Genomic DNA, 23,014 nt, shown 5'->3' with positions numbered 1-23,014 from the left:
CATGTGGATCTTGTACCCTGCCACTTTGCTGAATTGGTTTATTAGCTCTGGTAGCTTTGTTATAGATTTTTTGTACTCTTTCTATACAGGATCATGTCATTTGCAAAAGAAAATTTTACTTCTTCCTTTCCAATTTGGATGCTTTTTATTTCTTTTTCTTGCCTGATGCTCTGGCTAGAACTTCCAGTACAATTTGACAATGGGCATACTTGTCTTGTTTCACTTCTCAGAGGGAAAGCTTTCAATCTTTCACCATTGAGTATGATGTTCGCTGTGGATTTTTCTTATATTCCTTTATCATCTTGAGGAACTTTCCTCCCATTTCTAGTTTCCTAAGTGTTTTTATCAAGACAGCAGGCTGGATTTTATCAAACACCTTTTCTGTGTCAGTGGAGATGATCTTGTGGATTTTTTTTCCTTTCTGCTGTTAATGTGGTGTACTACATTAATTTAATTTTTTATGATGCATCAAACTGGCATACCTGGGATAAAGCCTACTTAATCATGGTGTATAATTCTTTTAATGCATTTTTTACTTGAATGGATAGTATTTTGTTAGTTTTTTTGCATCTCTATTCATAAGAGAAATTGGTCTGTGATTTCCTGTTTTTGTAGTTTCTTTATCTGGCTTTGATATTAGGGTGATGTTGACCTCATAGAATGAGTCAGGTAATGTTCCCTCCTCTTCATTTTTTGGGGAGAGGTGGGGCAGGGGTGACATTAATTATTCTAGGAATATTTTGTAGAATTCACCTGTGAAGCCATCTGGTCTTAGGCATTTCTTTTTTGGGAGGTTTTTGATGACTGATTCAATATTTTTACTTGTAATTGGTCTCTTGAGATCTTCCATTTCTTCTTGAGTCAGTTTAAGTTGTTCATGTGTTTCTAGGAATTTTTTCCATTTCATCTAAATTGTCTTAATCTGTTGGCATACATTTGTTCATAGTATCCTCATGATCCTTTTTATTTCTGTAGGTACAGTAGTAATATCAGAAAGTAGTAATATCAGAAAGTAGAATACCCCTTTCTGATTTTATTTACTTGCATCTTCTCTTTTCTATTTTTTGTCAGTCTCACTAAGAGGTTGCCAATTTTATTGATCTCCTCAAGAAACCAGCTTTTGGTTTTGTTAATGCTTTTTGCTTTTTTTGTTGTCTGTTTCATTTATTTCCGCCCTAATCTTTATTTCTTTCCTTTGGATTGCTTTGGGTTTAGTTTGCTGGTTTTTTTTTTTTTTTCCCCCTCATACCTCCAAGTGTGCAGTTCAGTCTTTGATTTAAGTTCTTTCTTTCTTTTGAATGTAAGCTTATAGGTTTCTTATTGTCCCTCTGATCACTACCTTCACTGAATCCTATAAGTTTTGATATGCTGTATCCCATTTTCATTTGTTTTGAGATATATACTGATTTACCTTGTAATTTACTTTTTGGTTTTTTTTCTTTTTTTCTTTTTTTTTCTTTTCTTGTAATTTACTTTTTGATCCACTGATAATTTGAATGTGTTATTTCACTTCCATGTATTTTTTTGAGTTTCCAGTTCTCTGCCTGTAATTGATTTCCAGCTTCATTCCATTATAATCAGAGAAGAATCTTTCATAATTTCCATCTTTGAAAATCTATTGAGACTTATTTCCTGACCCGATATGTGGTTGTCTTTGGAGAATGATCATGTGCAATTGAGAAGAATATATATCCTGCTGTTTTGGGGTGCAATGTTCTGTAGATATCTGTTAGGTCTAGTTCATTTATCATTTCATCCAAGTGCTCTGTTTCCTTAATGATCTTCTGTCCAGATTTTCCCATCATTTGATGACAGTGGTGTACTGACCTCCCCAACTGTTACTGTAGAGGTGTCTATTTTTTCCTTCAGTTTTGCTAGTGTTTGCCTTATGTACTTTGCAGCACCGTGGTTAGGTGCATAGATATTTGTGGTTGTGATTTCTTCTTGATGGGTTGACCTTTTTATTAATATAAAGTGTTTTCCTTTGTCTCTTGTAACAGCTGGGTTTTGACTTTTAATATCTCTTTTATCTAATATTAGTATGGCAACCCCAGCTCTTTTTTATTACTGTTTGCATGGCATATCCTTTTCCATCCTTTCACTTTCAGCTGATTTGTGTCTTTAGGTCTAAGGTGAGTACCTTGTAAACAACGTACAGTTGGATCAGGCTTTTTTATACGTGCTCCCCATCTGTGCCTTTGGGGATTTTAATCCATTAGCAATCAGTGTTATTGTAAAGGCAATACTTACTTCAAGCTTTAGCTATGTTGTTCTTTGGACTTTGTGTCATACTTTTTTTGCCTCTCTTTTCCTTTATTGTAATCTCCTTTTCTGTAGAGTTGATCTTTTGTGATGTACTTGTTGGTCCCTTTGTCATTTGTTTTCCCGTATATTTTTAAAATATTTTCTTTGTGGTTACTCTGGAGTTTGTATTACACAACTGTGCTGGTTTGAAAGGATGTATGGACCCTAGAAAAGCCATGTTTTAATCAAAATCCCATTTCATAAAGGCGGAATAATCCCTATTCAATACTGTATATTTGAAACTGTAATCAGATCATCTCCCGAGATGTGATTTAATAAAGAGTGGTTGTTAAGCTGGATTAGGTGATGACATGTCTCCACCCATTTGGGTGGGTCTTGATAAGTTTCTGGAGTCCTATAAAAGAGGAAACATTTTAGAAAATGAGAGATTTGGAGAGAGCAGAGAATGCTGCAGCACCACAATGCAGAGAGTTCACGAGCCAGTGACCTTTGGAGATGAAGAAGGAAAATACCTCCCAGGGAGCTTCATGACACATGAAGCCAGGAGAGAAAGCTAGTAGATGATGCCGTGCTCGCCATGTGCCCTTCCAGCCAAGAGAGAAACCATGACTGTGTTCACCATGTGCCTTCTCACTTGAGAGAGAAACCCTGAACTTCATCGGCCTCCTTGAGCCAAGGTGTATTTCCCTGGTTGCCTTTGATTGGACATTTCTATAGACTTGTTTTAATTGGGACATTTTCTCGGCCTTAGAACGGTAAAGTAGCAACGTATTAAATTCCCTTTTAAAAGCCATTCTGTTTCTGGTATGTTGCATTCTGGCAGCTAGCAAACCAGAACAACCTACTTTTATAAGCTACCAGTTTGAGAATATACCAACTTAGCTTTAATAGCATACATTTCTTCTGCTCCCATATCCCTCTATTTACCTGTATATGTTGGTTTTGTCTCACTTTACCTTTTTATGTGTTGGGTGTCCATTATCAGGAAATATGCCCTTTTCTTGTTCAATTGTATTCTGACTCTTATAGGAATTAAAGCATAGAGTTGTCGATTGAGGATAGAGAACTATTGTATTTGTATTTGCCCTTTTAGTTACCTTTGCTGAAGATCTTCATATCTTCACAGTACCCAAAGTCATTCTCTTCTGTCTTTTCCTATAATCCTTCAGAACTCCCTTTAGTAATTCTGATAGGGCAGGTCTTTTGTTGATGAACTCTCTCAGTTTCTGTTTATCTGTGAATATTTTAAACTCTCCTTTTTTTTTTTTTTTATTACATGGGCAGGCACTGGAAATCGAACCCAGGTCTCTGGCACGGCAGGCGAGCATTCTGCCTGTTGAGCCACCGTCACACAGCCCACCCTCCCTCATTTTTGAAGGACAGTTTTGATGAATAAAGTATTTGGGGTTCGCAGTATTTCTCTTTCAATACCTTAAATGTACCATCCCACTCTCTTCTTGCCTCCATGATTTCTGATGAGAAATTGGCACTTAGTCTTACTGAAGATTCTTTACATATGACAAACTGCTATTCTCTTGCTGCTTTCAAAATTCTCTTTGTCTCATTTGACATTCTTATTGGTATGTGTCTCAGAATAAGTTAATTATGGCTTATTTTATTTGGAGTATGTTGAGCTTATTGTACATGTATATTTATGTCTTTCATTAGAGGTGGGAAATTTGGGCTATTAGTTCTTCAAAAGTTCTTTCTTTCTCCATTCTCTTGTTTTCTCTTTCTGGGACACACATGATGTATACGTTTGTATACTTCATGCTATCACTCAAATCCCTGAGCCACTGCTCTTTTTTTTCTATCTTTTCTTTTGACTGTATGATTTAAATTGTCCTGTCTTCTAGTTCACTGATTCTCTCTGTTTCTCCTGCCTGTTCAGATCTACTGTTGTATACCTCTAGTGTGTTTTCAGTCCACATTATTGTGCCTTTCATCCCCATAACTTCTATCACTTTTCTTTTTAAACTTTCAAATTTTTCTCTATGCTCACCCAGTGCCTTCTTAATATCTTTAGCTCTATATTTATATTTTCCTCCATGTCTTTGAGTTGACTTGGATTTGTTTTGAAATTAGTTTCTGATGCTGAGCATCTGATTATCTTGATGAGTTAACCTTGAAGGTCAGTTTCTCCCTCTGGCCTAAGGTTTTATTGTTGATTGGCTTTGTTTTAAAGCTCTTCTTTGATGTTTGGTCCAACTTATTCTGGACCTTTAGAATAGCCCTTGTTTAACTCTTTAGATGTTTTTAGCTCTTTATCACCTTTTTCTTGTTCTACATATGTGGAACTCTTTAAGATTTGTACTTTTTGTGCAATTGTTTCACCTCTAAGTGAGAGCTTCCTTTTCTGTTTCTTCTCTGGGAATCTTGTTCTGTTCTGTTTGTTTTTGTGCAGAATTGTTTCCCTAACTTCTGTGATTTGTTTAAATTCTCTCCTTCACTCATTGTCCCTTTTCCTTATACTTTTCGGTTCTGAGACCTGTCCTGCCTTACAGCAGTTCAGTTATCCCCTTCCCTTCCCCCCACTTTTCTTTCGGTGAGGCTTTTCTGCTTTTAGTTTCTTTCCCATTAAGGTTTCTCACCCCAGGGATCTAGATGGGGCCAATCTAGAAAGGTCCATTTGCATTTAGGTAGATTAGTAAACAGAGACTGGATTGAATCCTGCTAACAGTTCTGCCCTGGTCGCCCTCTTTTTTTTTTTTTTTTTTTACCCTGGGTGCCTTTTGTATGTGGCACTCCTCATCTGCTTGTGCTCTGCTCTCAGTCTCCGTGGACTTGGGTTCCTGTGCCTGGATATGTGTGGGGTTCTAACTCCCTGCTGTGAGTGGTCTGTAGCTTGCATCTGTGGGAGGAAGGAGCTGGGTCATGCTGCCTCCAAGGAGCTCCCTACAGGACTGAGTGGGGGGAGGTCCGAGGTGGAAATCTCTTACCTGATGTGGGAGATTCTTTTCCTTTTCTTTGATTTAGCAGGTTGGAGTCCCTTCCCCAGTCTCTATCATCCTCCAGAGGTTCAAGTAAGTGGGATTTATCCTTTTATTAGTTTATTCTAAGGGAAGACTTTTCCAGGGGGTGTCGTGTGTTGCCGTGCTGATGACATCACTGGAAATTTATTCTAAGATTCTCTGTACTTTTGTGTATATTTGACAACTGCATAATAAACTTAAAATTTCCTGAAGAGTAAGACTATATTCATATATACTTCCTTGTTGTATCTAAATGACTAGTACATGTCAGAGGCTGAATAAATGTTTTTGAATAAATAAAAATCCTTAACCTGTGCTTAATTTCGTTGCTTAGAGCTTGAAGGGGAAGAGAACTGTATCATCCATTTCACTCACATATAATAATGTATTTCATGCCTCCACCACCCAAATCCAGTTCAGTTGGAATACTTTGGAAGTAATTGTGGGATGGAAACATGCATTTGTACTCAATTTTGAATATTGTAGTACCAGAAATGGCCTATTTTTCGATCTTTTATTTTTGTTTTCTAAAGTTTGATGTTTGTGAATAACTTTTTTATATGAGTGATTTTAAAAGCTTGTGAGCTAACTCTCCTGGAGAACCATGTAAATTCCTAACTCCATAGCATTTCTAACTCATTAGGTATAGGTAGGGCCCTGGAATCTTATATTTTTAATAATCACCCCAGATGATTCAAGTTTAAGATGACCATGGACAAACTTGAAGTCAGAAAGGTTTAATGATCAAGCTTCAGGGTTAAGATTTATACCCGGATGACAGAGACCCTGCTCTCCATGACACCTCCCCCCAGGGACCTAAGAAATATAAAAACATGAGAGCACATATCATCTGTGGAAACTAAGAAATGGTGACATTTAATTTTTGGAAATTTTCATCAAATTTATGTAAGGCTGTGCACAGAGGGCAAAGTGGAAGGAAGCCTTAGAAGAGAGACTAATGGCATTGATGTCGTTGGTGTGAGAAATCTTAGTTCCCTGGAAGATGCTTTAGGACCAGAAGTCAGGGCAGAGAAGGTGCTAGATGTGAAAGTTCACTTGGAATTCGTTGGGTTACTGATGGTCAGTGGATTCAAAGGATTGTAGTGCTTGACATTTGCAAGCATTTGGCCTGTTTTGCTATCCAAATAGTTGGCATGTTCCTTAAGGGCAGGGCATTCTTCTTTTTTGGTTCTAGAGTAACTATAGCAGATTGATTAGTAATAATGGTTTCAACCTTCTAAGTATCTTATCATTTATTATGTGTGTGCAGGGTTCTGTGCTAAGGATTCCTCAGGGCTCTCAAATTTAATGCACAGTTTATCACCTGGTCCTCATAGCTGGCCTAAGTTTAGTTTTTATTTTTATATAATAAATCATATATAAAGTTTAAAAAGTTCAATACTGTAGCACATGTAACGAAAATAGCAATCCTCTGCCCTACCCCGCCCTTGAAAAAGTCCGTTAATTTTTCATCTGAACATTATATAGTGACATCTATATAACTAAGAGCAATTGTTAATTTAAAGCATATGTTATGCTGACCATACATGTTTTTTAATGATTTGGCAGGCTCTACTAACATATTGGCACATTCTCTTCTTGGGATCCCTCATGTGGTAACAGCAACTTTGCACATTATAATGGGTAAGAATTCTTCCAAGGATTTTCACGTCTTATTGGGAGTTCTTACTTACACACAAAGGTATTTCATGTCTTTTATACTTATCAAAGGAAAGGCAGAGAAATGACTGACTAACAAACAAATGCCAAATAGTCAAAGGCTCACTGTTTGGATTGCCTACCTTTTCAGAATACAGGTTTCTGTAAAGAGCAGTAAATGAAGTTTTACCATGATCTTGATAGAAAAAATACTGTAATGATGTTCAAAGTCACAATTTTATGACCAGAAAAGTTAAGAAAATCCAAGCATGCTGTTTAAGTATATCAGACACTTTTGTTTGACTCTATCCAGACTCTAGGACTATGATTTTATTTATTTATTTGGACTACAGTTTTTTTTAAAAAAACACAAGAAAAAATTTCAACCTATGTGGACTTGCTAGACCTTTTATTATCTCAGTTGTTGCAAAATACATAAGTATAGATAAAAGCAATAAAAATATACTGTTAAACCTAAATTTACTTTGCAAATCTATTTCAACTTTACTTCCCCATCCATGTTTTATATGAAGTAGCAACATGCTGCAAAATTTATTGCTTTGTGTTTGTTCACTTAATACTAATGGCAAAAAAGTTTACAAATGACTAATAAAGTAGTTGTAGGCAATGAGAATTGAAGAGAAAGCAAGGCTGTTTATCATGGTATGTAGTAGTACAAACTATTCTTCTATGAGTCAATTAATATATTGTCCTCTGTTTGCTGTTTTGGGAACTGGCCCTATTGCACTCATTGACTGGCGGGTGACATACCAGGGCACACACAGCTGGTCGATGTCTGTACCTTCAGCACCACGGGCAAGCTTCTTCGCTTTGGATTCTCAGCCATGTTTGGCTTTGGTGGAAGAACTTTGGCTCTGGCAGAAAAACATCGATGGATGTCCCCTAACCAACGGAGAGATTTTGCTGTACTTAAGGCACTGGCAAAACTTAAGTAAGTCTTTTTCTTAAATCTCAAAAATTCCACATCCCAGATTCAGTGACTGTTAATAACAAATTTCATTATATTTTAGGCCAGAGGCCTGTGAAATATCATTTTTACCATATAACGGCTCTCAGAATTTACAAGAAAGGTAGGCCAAAGCTCAAAGCAATATAGAAATCTCTAAGCATCTTTCCTTAAAGCATAAAACATTTTGACATAAATAATTTATCAAACTTGCACTTTAGGCTAGCTGGTTGTTTTTCTGACATACGGGTAAAGCATATAGAATTGTGGAGTCCTCTTCCAGTAGGCCATGTAGTTTGACTTCTGTCTTTAGACCGTTCACTCATTCATTCAACAGCTTTTTATTAAGTGCCTACTACGTGCAGATAATTTAGATACAACAAAAGCCAATTTTTGCCCTCATGGTAACCTATCTAAAATGGAATACAAATGTAAGTCAGTCACACTTACATTTAAATTCCATGTTAAAACTGGAATTACAGTATAATATATAGAAGCACATGATGCTTGGAATGCCATTAGAGTGAGAATTGTCCTTGTCAGAGAGATGCAGTAGACTTCACATAGGAACTGACAAGCTGAAATCTGAGAGAACAGTAGTAATTAATTGCATAAGTTGTCATTGAAGGAAGGGCCCTGGTCTTTTACAAAACATTGCTCCTATTATAATATTCTACCTTTAACTGAGTTAACCCATTACAATGTTGGCAGTAACAGAATTGTTAACATATTTTTTCTTACTTCTAATTACTTTAAGAAAGTGTTTAAAATATGCAATATTGGATTCTGTAATTTCCTCATATTAATAAATGCTATTTGTGTGTTATGTGTTTCTGTTTCCCTCTCTGGTTTTCTTTCAGGAGGGCACAGGGATCTCCCAAATCTGGTGAGTCCAAAATTATCTCTTTGAGTACTGATTTAGGTCCTATTGACATTTGGCTCCTGTGAGGAAAGTAACAAACACTTCCATTGCCTTTAGACTGTGATGATCAATGGCACGTAATCCAGGGTCAGTTCTTGAATGTCAGCATTATGGCAATTCCGTGCCTGTGTTCAGTGGCCCCGAGAGGCTTGGCACCTAATACCAGGTTAGTAAGCATTTGTATTGAATGATGCTTTTCATACCTATCTAGAATCTTATCGAGAGATGGGCTTTCTTTGGCTGCCTTTGGCATTCGTCATCAGAAGAGGTTGAGGACCACTGTTAAACTGGAAAAATTACCAGATAACAACATTGAGATTTTAATGTCATTAAGGCTAAAATAATATAATTTGGGTATTATTGACATAATTTTATCATGTTATTTGATGGCTAATTTATTGCTCTATCTATCCGTTGTTAGAATATTACATTCATTTCTGGCATTTCTTATGACTGTCTACGTTTTCCAATTTTAATGTATACAAAAATTTACTTAGCATGCAAAGCTTGTGGGTATGTATATTTTATGTCATTTTTTCAAAGGAAGCATTCCCATTTATTTAGTGTGAAGATGGTGGATATGCACCTACTGCCCATATTGGCGATGAATAAATCATGAGACATTTTATCTCAAGGTGTAGATATTTCTCCGGTGGCACATGTTTTTCAAGCAATTGTCCATTATTGCTCTGAAAATATTTGTCTCAAATCCAATCCTATAGAATGTAAAAGAAAGCCAACCCTAGATTTCTGCCTGGAAATGGAATAAAAGAATGACAGGTACTTTGGCAACTTATAACTTCATGTTAAAGATTAGTTTCAATTTTCCAGAAAAATACTTAGCCAGCTAGGAAAAGCAATTGATTTTAAATTTCTGCTTTGGCAACTGATACCGAGGTAGTGGACAGGGAAATATATAAAGTTAGTGAAGAAAAAGAGAAATGAAAGACTTTCATTTGAAAAACCCAGTTGTCACAGCCCTCATTAATGGCCTCTAGGGCTAAGTCTAAAGGAGTATCTTGAAGCTTATGTGTGGTAGGAATTGACCCTGATTGTTTTCTCATCACACCCTTAGAAATCTTAGGCTCCTATGTGCTTCCTTGAAGTGCCTGCCCCACCACACCCCAACCCGGATCCTCAACACACACCATGGAGACATGGCTAGCACTGAAATTCTGCAGAACTTGAGACAATGCTTATCTAACCTTCCTTCCTCCCCCACTCTCTGGTGCATGGGAGGGAGTTCAGTACTTTTTGGAGCACTTGATTTATACCTCCTTCAAAGGTGCCCATAAATTGTCATCTTGACTAGAATTCAGCTGCTGAGGCTCCAGGTTTAATCATTATTGATGACTTTTTCAGAGAAGGATGACTAGTTACAGATTTCTTTCTTTTATGGATTATAATCAAACATAGCCATTTTTGCAAAGCCCTTTACACTGCTGGCCAGAGATTTTCAGAGACAGCTTCTGAATGAATGATTCAGGATAACTGCACAGGAGAGTCAACTTTCAGACTTCTGTTTTCACGATGAAGCATAATTTACTTCCAAATGCCTCCATGCAAATTGCTGATAGGAGTGAATATATTTATATTCTAAGATTAAATGTTTTAATATATATAAAGCATTTAGAGTGGTGACAGTCACATAGATGTGTTTCAATTATTAGTAAGTATTGAGACGTAGACATATGAAAGGTTTTTCATGTTTATGAATAAAAATTAAGCATTTTTTTTAATGAATAGAAGGAGCACTAGATACTCGGAATTAAGAGCTCTGGTTCTAGTGATTATTTTGTTTTTCTCTATATCCCCTCGAACAAATCACTTAAACAAGTGTCTTCTTTTCCTTTCATAAAATAAGTATGACTAGATAGAATCTCCAAGGTCCCTTATAGCTCTAATTCGAGCTTCTATAAAAATTAAAGAGCTCTTTTTTTTGTTTGCTTGTTTTATGTCACTGTTGTTATTCTTGGAACAACTTTAGATTTGTACTGAAAGAGAGCTAGAAGTCATTTGCATGTATAGCTGCAAACTGCCTTCTAAAGCTAAATGCTGTTGCAAGTGACTTCTTTGACAGTAACTCATACCTCTGAATTTTTTTTGTCTCATATAGAACAGAATAGTTGTACAAGATTAAAATGCTGTGTCATTTAACTTGACCATATTATAGTAACATTTCTTCGTTCCATTTCATCTATTCAGGAGCCAATTGAGCTATATAGGTTCCCATGCCACTTAAAACTTCCATCCGTAAATAAACATGTAAATCCTACCTTAGATTTTAGAAAGTATTTATACCTTAAATCATTTGCATATATTAACCATTTTTAATATATATTTTTAAAACATACATGGTAAAAAACATACATGGTTTTGCATTAAGAATTCCTAAATAATGGATAGGAGAAAAAATATGAAACTACTAAACTTTATCACTGGGAAAACCCCTGATATTGTGTCAAATATTAGGGACACCAAAATCAATAGGCCAAGCCCTTGATTTTGAGGCTTGCTCTTTGAAGCTTATGTATGTAGCTGAGAAGCTTACCCTACCTATAGGTATCCTAAGAGTTACTTGCTCTCCCCCCTACATGGGACATGACATCCAGGGGTGAAAGTCCCTAGCGGCATGGAAGATGACTCCCAAGGATGGTCTGGCCCTGGCACCAGGGAGTCAACAATGCCATCCTGACCAAAAGGGAGACAAAAGTGTAACAAATAAGGTGTCAGTGGCTGAGAGAGTTAAATAGAGTTGGGAGGCTATACTGTAGGTCACTTTTATGCAAGCTGAAGTTAGACATTGCTACCAACCTACTATAACTTGCCAACCCCCAACCCAAACCATTCCTATAGAACACCTAGGGCATTATGTAAGATTCTACTAAGGATCCATGCACTAGGGTAACTTTCCAGAAACCTGTAACCTCCAGATGGGTCCCTGGACTGGAAAAGTCCTGAACAGCAGAGGGACCAGCCTCTCCAGAACATCAACTAGTTCCATCCCCCCAATCCCATTTTATAAACAGCCCCCTTCCAACATGATAAAGTTAGGATGGGCATAGCCCAAATGCCCCTAAAGAATGGGAGAATGATCAAGGGTGATGGCAGAGTTATATAGAAAAGGTAAGGTTTAACAAATGAGTATGATTGCTGAATCATTATATTGAAATTTCTTTTAGTCTCCAGAATCTTAGAGCAGCTAGTAGTAAAAAAACAAAAATTATAGAATTGTAATCCACACCAAACTCTGAAATCTGTTCTACTACTAATTGTTGTGATGTACTTTGAAATTAAAAAAAAAGATAATGTGGCAGTTTAGGAAATGTTTTCATGTGCTAGATAAAAAAAGGAAACAAAATTGTATGTACATTTTAATTTTAACTACATTAAATAGATCTGCCTAAGAAAAACAATGGAAAATTAGACATTAGTTATATTTATTAATTGCATATGGGTTGTTGGCTTGTAACTTATTTCTTCTTGCCTTCCAAATATTCTATGATATTATGTTAAATTTTTCAATAAAAGTTTTTAAAAATGAAAAAAAATTCTTGAATCATTACATTGGAGTTTTAAATCGTGTCTTGAGGTGTGAGTAGGATGCATGAAGTTTCTTTCTTAAAAAACCCTTTAATGTAAACACTAGGCTAAGGAAGAAATCAATTGTTTAATAAAACGGATTTGAAAGCCTACTTAACTTGTAAAATAACAGAAGATGATACAGTTTAAGAATTTCAGGTAAATTTAATATGACAATGATTTATCTATCTTTCCAAAAACTTATTGTAAACACTGCATTTGTCATAAGGAAATATATAGAGTTATTTTTGTGCAGTCTATTATAAGCTTCTTCATGTCATAACAAATGTTTAATTTCAGATTAAATAATGGAAGTATGGCTCTTATAATTGCACGAAACACTTCTCGACCAGAATTTATAAAGCACCTGAAAAGATATGCCAGTGTAAAGAATCAGGTATAGTAAAATCTTTTTGGTACTATGTGCCAAGCTATTAATCATAGAGGCAGATATGCTATAAGAGTTGATATCACGCCTTTGTCATAAGAAGACTTTATTTTCTTCTGAATATATTAACCTTTCTTTAACCTGTATTTTATTCAAACTTTAAAAACATCGACCAGTATTAATGTAGATTGACCTTTTTAAAACTATGGTGTGGTGGTTATTTACATTTATGTTTTGCACACAGAGAAAATAGAAAATGCAATGCTATACTGAAATGTGAACACATTAAGGATAAAATTACCTACTCATGTTGTTCTTGAGAATGAAAAGTAATTAAATATGAGATTTTCAGCCTTTTGATTTTGTGGCAGCAGAGTTTCACTAGTTACAACGTTTAGATTTTTCTGACATTGTTTGCAGATCTGCCTAGTTCATTGATTGAAGCAGATTTGCAGGTACATATTTTAAAATATACCACCTTTATACAGATATCTTAAATTTTATTCAACACTTGAATGTGTAGTGGTCCTTATGGGTATGTATTTACATTTTCATTTAAGTCATTTGCTTTAAAAAGAAACAATAACTAGTATGGGCCATATTCTTAGGCAGATATTTTGATCTAAGATTTAAGAAACTGATTCTGGAAATATATGAATATCTCAAGATTTATAATTCTTAAATTACATAGGTATTGATATAAATTCCTATGGTCTCAACATATTTTTAATGCAATTTTATTGAGATATATTGTATATTCACATACCATATAATCATCCAAATTGTACAATCAGTGGCTCACCATATAGCTGTGCATTCGTCATCATAGTAGATTTTTGAACATTTTCATTATCCCCCCAAAAAAATAAAGATAGGAAAAGTAAGAAAGAACACCTGAAACATTTCATACTCCTCCTCCCCCCTACTATTTATTCGTTTTTTGTCTTTTTTTCTTACTCATCTGTCCATACACTGGATAAAAGGGGTGTCAGTCACAAGGTTTTCACACACACACACATTCACAATTTAAAAGCTCTATAGTTATTCAATCATCTTCAAGAATCAAGGCTATTGGTTACAGTTCAATAGTCTCAGATATCTCCCTCTAGTTGCACCAAAAACTGAAAAGGAATATCTATATACTGCATAAGAATAACCTCCAGAATGACCTCTTGACTCTATTTGAAATTTCTTAGCCACTGAAACTTTCATTTCTCTTCCACCTTTTGGTCAAGAAGGCTTTCTCAATCCCACAATGCCGGGGCCAGGCTTATCCCTGGAAGTCATTTCCTACATTGCCAGGGAGATTTACAGCACTGGGACTATGTCCCACCAAGGAAAGGGCAGTAAATTCACCTGTGGAGTTGGCTTAGAAAGAGAATCCACATCTGAGCAGCAAAATAGGTTATCTGTGAGTGACTCATAGGCATAATCCTAAATAGGCTTAACTTCTCCTTTAGTAGGATTTAGTTTCATAAGGGCAAGACCCAAGATCAAGGGCCTGGTCCATCAAATTGGCAGTCCCCAGTGATTGTGAAAATATCAGGTCTTCCCCAGGTGGAGAAGTTAAATATTTCCACCCTTTTCCCCAGTCTCTTAGAGGTACTTTCAAATATTTTTTAATCTTCTACCCAAATGACCCTGGAATGTTTCAGGGCATCACACAAACCTGTGCAAACCAGCAAGGTCTCATTCCCTCTCCAAGTTTCCACGTAGTTATATGTTCAAATAAGTTGTTCATACAAGTTAGATTAGTGTGCTATTGAAAATATAAATTTTGCACCAAATATTTTTTCCTTTGGTCTCACACAGAAGTTGAAGTTTTAAAATACAGTCAATATCATCCTTTACCCTTTAGTCTAATTTACCTTAGTCCTACCCAGATCAGCCTCATTCATATCTCTAATTGAAGTCTGATTACTTTTTCAATGTTTTAAGCAGTTGCTGTATGGGGTAGCACAGACTTTTGTAGCTGCAGAACTCTAGCTCTGAATTTCAGGTGTCACACAAACAACTGAAGTTCGAGGGAACTACCAGATTGTACACAAAGAGCTCAGGATCTCAGAATTTATAAATAACAGTTACAACTCCAGAATAGATGTGACTGCTGTGAGAGCTTACAATCGTAACATTTACAATAGGCCTTCACCTGATAACATGCTTTCAAATTCAATTCTCAGAGTTTGCACATTATTGTTAGTCGATATTAGTGAAGCATTATAGCTTCACTAATATCGCCTTACTGTTTCTGGCTTATTTCAGTCAACATACTGTCCTCAAGGTTCATTCGCCTAGTTGCGTGCCTCATAAATTCCTTCCTTCTTGCAGCTGCTCAATAGTCAATTGTATGTATACACCACAGTTCTCCCTTCCATTCCTTAGTTGATGTATCCTTAGGTCACCTCCATCCATTGCAAAACTTGAACACTACCACCATTAACAGCAGTGTGTGCAAATGTTCATTCCCGTCCTCTCTCAATTCCTCCAAGTATGCACCCAACTACTGGGTTGCAGGATCACACAGCAGCCCCTTCCCTAGCCTCCTGTGGAGCCACCACACTGCCCTCCAGAAGGGCTGCACCTCTTTGCTTCCCTACCTCACATATTCTTAAAGGTATACAATTGTGCTTGGACATGGTTGGGAGACAACAAATGGGAGAAGAGTAAATTCAGCCAGTGACGACCAGCTGATCCTTGTTTACATATCCTTGTTTAGCATTGCAAGCCTTCCATTATTGCCGCTTTAGTATTTCAACCTTCCTTGGCAGCCTCATGAAGTCTGTGTATTCTTCTGCCTACTAAATTATTTGATCCACATTTATTGCGCAGCCAACTGCAGCATTTATGAAATGATTCTATATACAGAATATCCCCAACCTTTAACGAGCTTTGCAGTGGTTTACAAGTTCAACATGTGAAAATCAGTAGTAATGAACAATCAGAAGAAATCAAGAAAAAAAGTTCATTTACAGGGGCACCTTAAAGAATCAAATATCTAGGAATAATTGTAACCAAGGGTGTAAAGGACTTGTACATATAAAACTATAAAACATTGCTAAAAGAAACCAAAGACTTAAAGAAATGGAAGGACATTCCATACTCATGTCTAGAATTATTGGAAATATTGTAAAAATTGTTATATCATTCTACTCAGTGATTTATAGAATCAACACAGTCCCAGTCAAAATTCCAACAACCTTCTTTGCAGAAATGGAAAAGCCAGTCATCAAATTTATATGGAATAGTAAGGGGCCCTGAATAGCCAAAACCATCCTGAAAAAGAAAAATGAATTTGGAGAACTCACACTTCCTGATCTTGAATTATTTATTTACTGGCACAAGGACAGACATATAGACCAATGAAATATAAGTGAGAGCTCAGAAAACAATCCTCACAACTGACTATGGGGCAAAAATCACCCAATTGGGAAAGAACAGTCTCTTTAACAAAGATTGCCCCCTACCTCATGCCATATTTAAAAAAAAAACCTCAAAATATTAATATAAGAGCCAAAATTATAAATATATGACCTAAATATAAGAGCCAGAATTATCAAACTCCTTTTAAAAGAAAATGTAGGGAAGCATCTTCAGGACCTTGTATTAGTCAGTGGCTTCTTAGACTTTATATGCAAAGCACAGGCAACAGAAAAAGGAATTTATAAATAGGACCTCATCAGAATTAAAAATTTTTGCATCAGAAAAGACTGTGTCATGAACATAAAACAATCTACACAATGGTAGGAAATATCTGTAATGCACATATCTGATAAAGTTTTAAAATGCAGAATATGGAAAGTAGTCCTCAATCTAACCTCAGAAGGACAAACAACCCAATTAAAAAGTAAGTAAAAGACATGACTAGACATCTCTCAAAAAATGATATATAAATGACCCAAAAAAGCACATGAAAGGATGTTCAATATCATTAGCCATTATAGAGAAGTAAATCAAAACTACGTGAGATAACATTTTACACCCACCAGAATGACTAGTATTTTTAGAAAATGGAACATTACAGATGTTGGGGAGGAGAAATAGGAACACTCTTTCATCACTGGTAGGAATGTAAAATGGTGCAGCTGTGTCCAAATTGGAGGACAGTTTGGCAGCTTCTCAAAAAGTTAAGTATAGAATTACCAATGGCACAGCAATCCAGCTTCTAAGTATATACCCAACAGAATTTAAAGCAAGAACTTGGCCAGATACGTGCACACCAATGTTCATAGCATCATTATTCACAATTTCTAAAATATGAAAGCAACCCAAGTGTCTGTCAACCAATGAATGGATGTGCAAAATGTGGAATATATGCACAGTGGAATATTATTCAGCCTTAAAAAGGGGTGAATTCCTTATACATGTGACAATATGGATGGACCTTGAAGACATCTTGTCAAGTGAAGTAAGCCAAATGCAAAAGGAAAAATATCACATGGAATAGAGGTTACCAGGTGATAGGGTAGGGATGGAAGATACAGAGTTATGGCTTAAAACACACAGTGTTTCTATTTGAATTGATGGAAAATTTTGGTAATGAATGATGGTGTTGGTAGCACAATATTTTGAATGTAATTAACAGCTCTGGATTATAATGTGGATAAAATGGGAAATTTTAGGATCTATATATGGTACTAGAATATCTTTTTTAAAAATCCATGGAACTGTACAATACAAACAGTCAACTCTAAGTTAAACCATGGATTATAGTTAATAGTACAATTTTAGAATATGTGCTTTCATGAATTGTAACAAAACATCACACTAATACAAAGCATTGATAATATGATGGACTATGAGGATCATGGATTTTGTGCATGATTATTGAGTGAACCCACAACTCGAATAAAAAAATTAAAAGGCAGAGAGAACTTTCTCAGTTTGTATTAGCAGTAAGGGATAAAGCTAGTATGCTGATTGTTTGCATTTTTTTTTTCATTTAGTTTAACTTTCCATTTGTTGAGACTTACACTGTTGAAGAAGTAAAACTTCATCCAAAGAATAATACTAGTGAAAATAATCCAGAAAGGGAAGATGAACCTCATGAACCTGTTCCAGAAAACAGTTTCCCTTGGAACATAGATGGTGATTTAATGGAAGTGTCATCAGAGGTCCATGTTAGGTAAGTCTACTTATTTCACAACCTCATGTGTTCACAGAGTAGACACAAAATCCCTAGTATAATGGAAGTTCTGTTCACTCATACCATCATGTAAGCATTTGGGGGGATAAGTTTTTAAACTTTCAGGTGATTTTTGAAACCTTTTTAAAGTATGGTAACATAGACATCTCAACATTTCTCATTTTAACCTCTTTGAAATATGCAATTTTTTGGCTTTAATTACATTCACAATATTGTGTTGTCATCTCTAATATCCATTCCTCCAACTTTTCCATCACGTCAAACAGAAATTCTCCCATTAAGCTGTAACTGTCCCCTGGCCCATGGTATCCTGTAAACTACTCTCTGTCTCTAGGAAATTTGTTTATTCTAGGTATTTCACATAAGTGATGTCATACAATATTTGTGTTCTTGTGTCTGGCTTATTTTATTCAATATGGTATCTTCAAGAGTCATCCATATTGTAGCATCTATCAAAACTTTTTTAAATGGCTGAATGGTATTTCAATATCCACATACATATTTAGGCAACGTTATATTTATCCATTCTTCTGTTGATCATTTGGGTTACTTCTACTTTTTGGCTATTGCAAATAATGCTTTCTATTAATATTGGTGTAAAAATATCTGTTCAAGTCCCTGCTTTCAGTTATTTTGGTTATATACCTAGAAGTGGGGTTGCTAGTTCAAATGGTAATTGTATTTCTAATATTCTGAGAACCTACCAAGCTGATTTCCACAGTGGCTGCAACATTTTACAATATCACCAAAAATATAAAATCATTCCAATTTCTCTGCATCTTTACTAATACATTATTTTCTGTGTTTGTTTTTAAACAAGAAGGCATGAAATGGTGTATCATTGCATCTCCCTAATGGCCAGTGATGCAGAGCATCCTTATATGTGCTCACTATATCTTCTTTGGAGAAATATCTATTCAAGTCCTTTGCCCAATTTTAAATTGGTTTATTTGTCTTTTTTGCTTTTTATAGTTACCTGCGTCTTTACCTTTTATGTCTTTTTTTTCATTTTTTTTCATTTAAAAAAAGCAAACAGTATACTTAGAACCACCAAAAATGGATATCTTAGTTAGCTTAGCCCATAGGCTTATTTAAATAAAGTATCCATTTAATCATTGTAAAGCCTGTATTTGTGCAGTAAGTTTCATACAACAATTTAAAATTAAGGCAACAAGGAAAAATTCTGCAAATTCAGATAGCAAAGTTCTTAAATTCTAAGTATTAAACACTTAGATACATTTGATCAGCTGTCAAGACTGTGAATGTTCTCAAAATATGAAGTAGAAAGTTCTTACATCTAATCAGGAAAATATTTAGCAACATAGGTTGTCTTTTTTGTTGTTGAGTTGTAGCACTTCTTTACCCATTCTGTATATTAAACCCTTTTTAGATATTTGTTTAGCAATTATTTTATCCCACTCTACAGGTTGTATTTTCATTTTCTTGATAGTGTACTTTGGTGTAAAAGAGTTTTAAGTTAGGTGTAGTCCATTTTTCCATTTTTCCTTTTGTTACTCATGCTTTTGGTATCATATCTATGAAATCCAAGGTTATGAAGGTTTACCCTTTTGGTTTTTTCTATGAGTTTTATGGTTTTAGCACTTATATTTAAGTGGTTGACCCATTTAGCAGTCATTTTCGCATATGGTGTGAAGTATGTGTCTACCTTCATTCTTTTTCAAAAGAATATCTAGCTCTCCCTGCACTATTTGTAGAAGAGAGTCTTCTTTCCCTAAAAATATACTTGGTACCCTTGTCAAAAATCAGTTGGTCATGAATGTTCCAATGGTCTGTATGTCTGTCTTTATGTCTGTACCATACTACCACACTGTTTCAATTACTAGGGGCTTTATAGTAAGCTTTGATATTGGTACATGTAAGACCTACAGTGTTTTGAGTTTTTTTTGCAATATTGATTTTGCTAGGTGGGACCTCTTACAATTCCATCCGAATTTGAGGATCAAATTTCTGCCAAAAAAAAAAAAATGGCCCCTGTGTTTTTTTTTATAGATATTGCATTAACTCTGTGGATTGCTTTAGGTAGTATTGGCATATTAATAATACTAAGTCTTCCTATCCATGAACACAGGCCATCTTGCCATTTATTTAGGTCTTTAATTTCTTAAAGGCCATTGAGTGTAATGTTAGCTGTGGGTTTTTTCATAAATGCCCTTTTTCATGTTGAAGAGGTTACCTTCTATAATTCCTATTTTTCTGAGGGTTTTATCATGAAAGGATGTTGGATTTTGTCAGTTGTCGTTTCTGCATCAATTGAAATCATCATGTGATTTTGTTCCTTTATTCTGTTAATGTGACTTATTTCATTGATTTTTCTCAATTTAAGCAACTCTTGAATTTCTGGTATAAATCCCACTTGGTCATGGTGTGAAATCCTTTTAATATGCCATTGGATTCACTTTGCTAGTATTTCTTTTACTTATTGTTCTTTTTTTTTGCTGGTATTTTATTCAAAATTTTTGCCTCTATTCACCAGGGAAAATTGATCTGTAGTTTCTTGTACTGTCTTTATCTGGCTTTGGTATAAGGGTGATGTCTGCCTCATAGAATGCTTAGGAAGAGTTCCTTCCTCTTCAGTTTTTGGGGAAAATTTGAGGAGTGGTGTTAATTCTTCTTGGAATTGTTTAGTAAAATTTCCCTGTGGTTTTATTTGTTGGGAAGTTTTTGATTACCGAGTCACTGCCCTTAACTTGTTATAAGTCTGTTGCAATCTTCTATATGTTCTTGAGTCAGTTTATTTAAATTGTATATTTCCAGGAATTTGTCTATTTCCCCTAGATTATCTATTTCATTGGTATACAATTATTCATAGTATTCTCTTAAAATCCTTTTAACTTCTGCAAGATCCAGTAGTAATTACCCTCTTTTATTTTGGAATTTTTCTGCTTCTTTTCTTTTTTCCCTCTGACAGTCTAACTAAAGTTACGCTAACATTTATTGATCATTTCAAGGAACCAAATGATTACATTTATGCTGTCAATTTGTTTCCTTTCCCTAATTCATTTATCTCCACTGTAATCTTTATTACTTATTTCCTTTTACTAACATTAGATTTAGTTTGCTTTTCTTTCCTTAGTTCCTTCAGATGAGAAGTTGTTACTGATTTTAATTCCAGCATTATTAAAATCAATCTAGTCAATCTAGTTGTGTTTGGGTCTATGGTGAGCCGTTTGTATACAGCGTATTGTTGGATTATACTTTTTTTATCCATTCTGCCAACCTGTCTCTTTTGATTGACGAGTTTAATCCATTTACATTCAAAATAATTCCTGATAAGGTAGGACTTACTTCAGCCATTTTGTTCTTTGTTACTTGTATGTCTTTTGCATCCCCCCATGTCTTCTTTTGTAGCTTTTCCTTGTGTATAGTTGATCTAGTAACCTCTCTGTATATATTTTAGATACTTTCTTTGTGATTACCACTGATTTATATTTAATATTCTAAATCTGTAGCTAGCTGGTTTGAAGTTTTACTAACTTAATTTCAAAAGCATACACAATCTCTGCTCCTATACCTCTATGCTCCCCCCTTTTTATGTTGTTCTTTTTCACACATTACATCTTTTTATTTTGCATCCCTAATAACATAGAAATATTATTATGTAATCATAGTCTAAATCTTGCAAGACATAAAATGCAGTTACATACCAAGAATACAATAATATTGGCATTGTATTTACCCTCCATACTGTTTTTCCTTTAGCATTTCTCACAGGGCAGCTCTGGTGGTGGTAGTCTCTCTGCTCCTTATCTGGGACTGTCTTAAACTCTGTCATTTCCAAAGGACAGTTTGGCAGATTTAGAATTCTTGTCTGTCAAAATTTCTCTGTCAGTTCTATAAATGTCATCCTACTGCTTTCTAATCACCATGGTTTCTGATGAGAAATTAGCATTTAATCTTATTGAGGATCTCTTGTATGAGAGCAGTCATATCTCTCTTGTCATATCTCTTGTCATTCTTTAAGTTTGTCAGTTGACATATTAACCATGATATGTCTCAGAGTCTATCTGTTTGGGGTCATCCTGTTTGGAGTTTATTGAGCTTCTTGAATATGTATATTCTTTGTTTTTTTTATAGTCAATTTTGGGATATTTTCAGGCATTATTTCTTCAGATATTATTTCTGCCCCTTTCTCTTCCTTCTTCTTCTACTCCTATAATGCATATATTAGAGTGTTTAATGTTGTTTCACAGGTCCCTTAGGCTCTGCTCACTTTTTTCTCATTCTTTTTGCTTTCTGCTCTTCAGATTGATTTCATTTATCCAGTTTTCTAGTTCACTGATTCTTCTGCTGTACAAATCTGCTTTTGAACTCCTCTAGTGTATTTTCAGTCTTTGTGTCTTTTTTTTTTTATTAATTAAAAAAAGAATTAACAAAACAATTAGAAATCATTCCAATCTACATGTACAATAAGTAATTCTTAATAACATCACATAGTTGCATATTCATCATTTCTTAGTACATTTGCATCGATTTAGAAAAAGAAATAAAAAGACAACAGAATAAGAATTAAAACAATAATAGAAAGAAAAAAAAACAAAAAAAACAAAAACAAAAAACCTATACCTCACATGCAGCTTCATTCAGTGTTTTAACATAATTGCATTACAATTGGGTAGTATTGTGCTGTCCATTTCTGAGTTTTTATATCCAGTCCCGTTGTACAGTCTGTATCCCTTCATCTCCAATTATCCCTTCTCTTTTTTTTTTTTTTTTAATTAATGGAAAAAAAGAAATTAACCCAACATTTAGAGATCATACCATTCTACACATGCAATCATTAATTCTTAACATCATCACATAGATGCATGATCATCGTTTCTTAATACATTTGCATCAGTTTAGAAGAACTAGCAACACAACCGAAAAAGATATAGAATGTTAATATAGAGAAAAAAATAAAAGTAATAATAGTAAAATCAAAACAAAACAAAACAAAACAAAACAAAAACCTATAGCTCAGATGCAGCTTCATTCAGTGTTTTAACATGATTACTTTACAATTAGGTATTATTGTGCTGTCCATTTTTGAGTTTTTGTATCTAGTCCTGTTGCACAGTCTGTATCCCTTCAGCTTCAATTACCCATTGTCTTACCC

The 23,014-nt window shown here is 35.0% G+C and overlaps 1 protein-coding gene across 1 annotated transcript in view; it reads left to right on the top strand.

Annotated features, from left to right (window-relative positions):
• Positions 1-17,881, top strand: part of CERKL (CERK like autophagy regulator) — a 137,960-nt gene extending 120,079 nt beyond the window's left edge. Inside the window, exons 6-12 of the mRNA XM_077154363.1 lie at positions 6,807-6,881; positions 7,671-7,848; positions 7,928-7,987; positions 8,724-8,749; positions 8,843-8,951; positions 12,668-12,764; positions 17,699-17,881. Coding sequence (XP_077010478.1) covers positions 6,807-6,881; positions 7,671-7,848; positions 7,928-7,987; positions 8,724-8,749; positions 8,843-8,951; positions 12,668-12,764; positions 17,699-17,881 — 728 coding nt within the window. The remainder of the gene's footprint in view (positions 1-6,806; positions 6,882-7,670; positions 7,849-7,927; positions 7,988-8,723; positions 8,750-8,842; positions 8,952-12,667; positions 12,765-17,698) is intronic.
• Positions 17,882-23,014: the final 5,133 nt, after the last annotated feature.

This window comes from Tamandua tetradactyla, chromosome 3, assembly GCF_023851605.1.
Source record: "Tamandua tetradactyla isolate mTamTet1 chromosome 3, mTamTet1.pri, whole genome shotgun sequence".
Taxonomy (NCBI): domain Eukaryota; kingdom Metazoa; phylum Chordata; class Mammalia; order Pilosa; family Myrmecophagidae; genus Tamandua; species Tamandua tetradactyla.
This window is presented reverse-complemented; position numbering and strand designations above follow the sequence as displayed.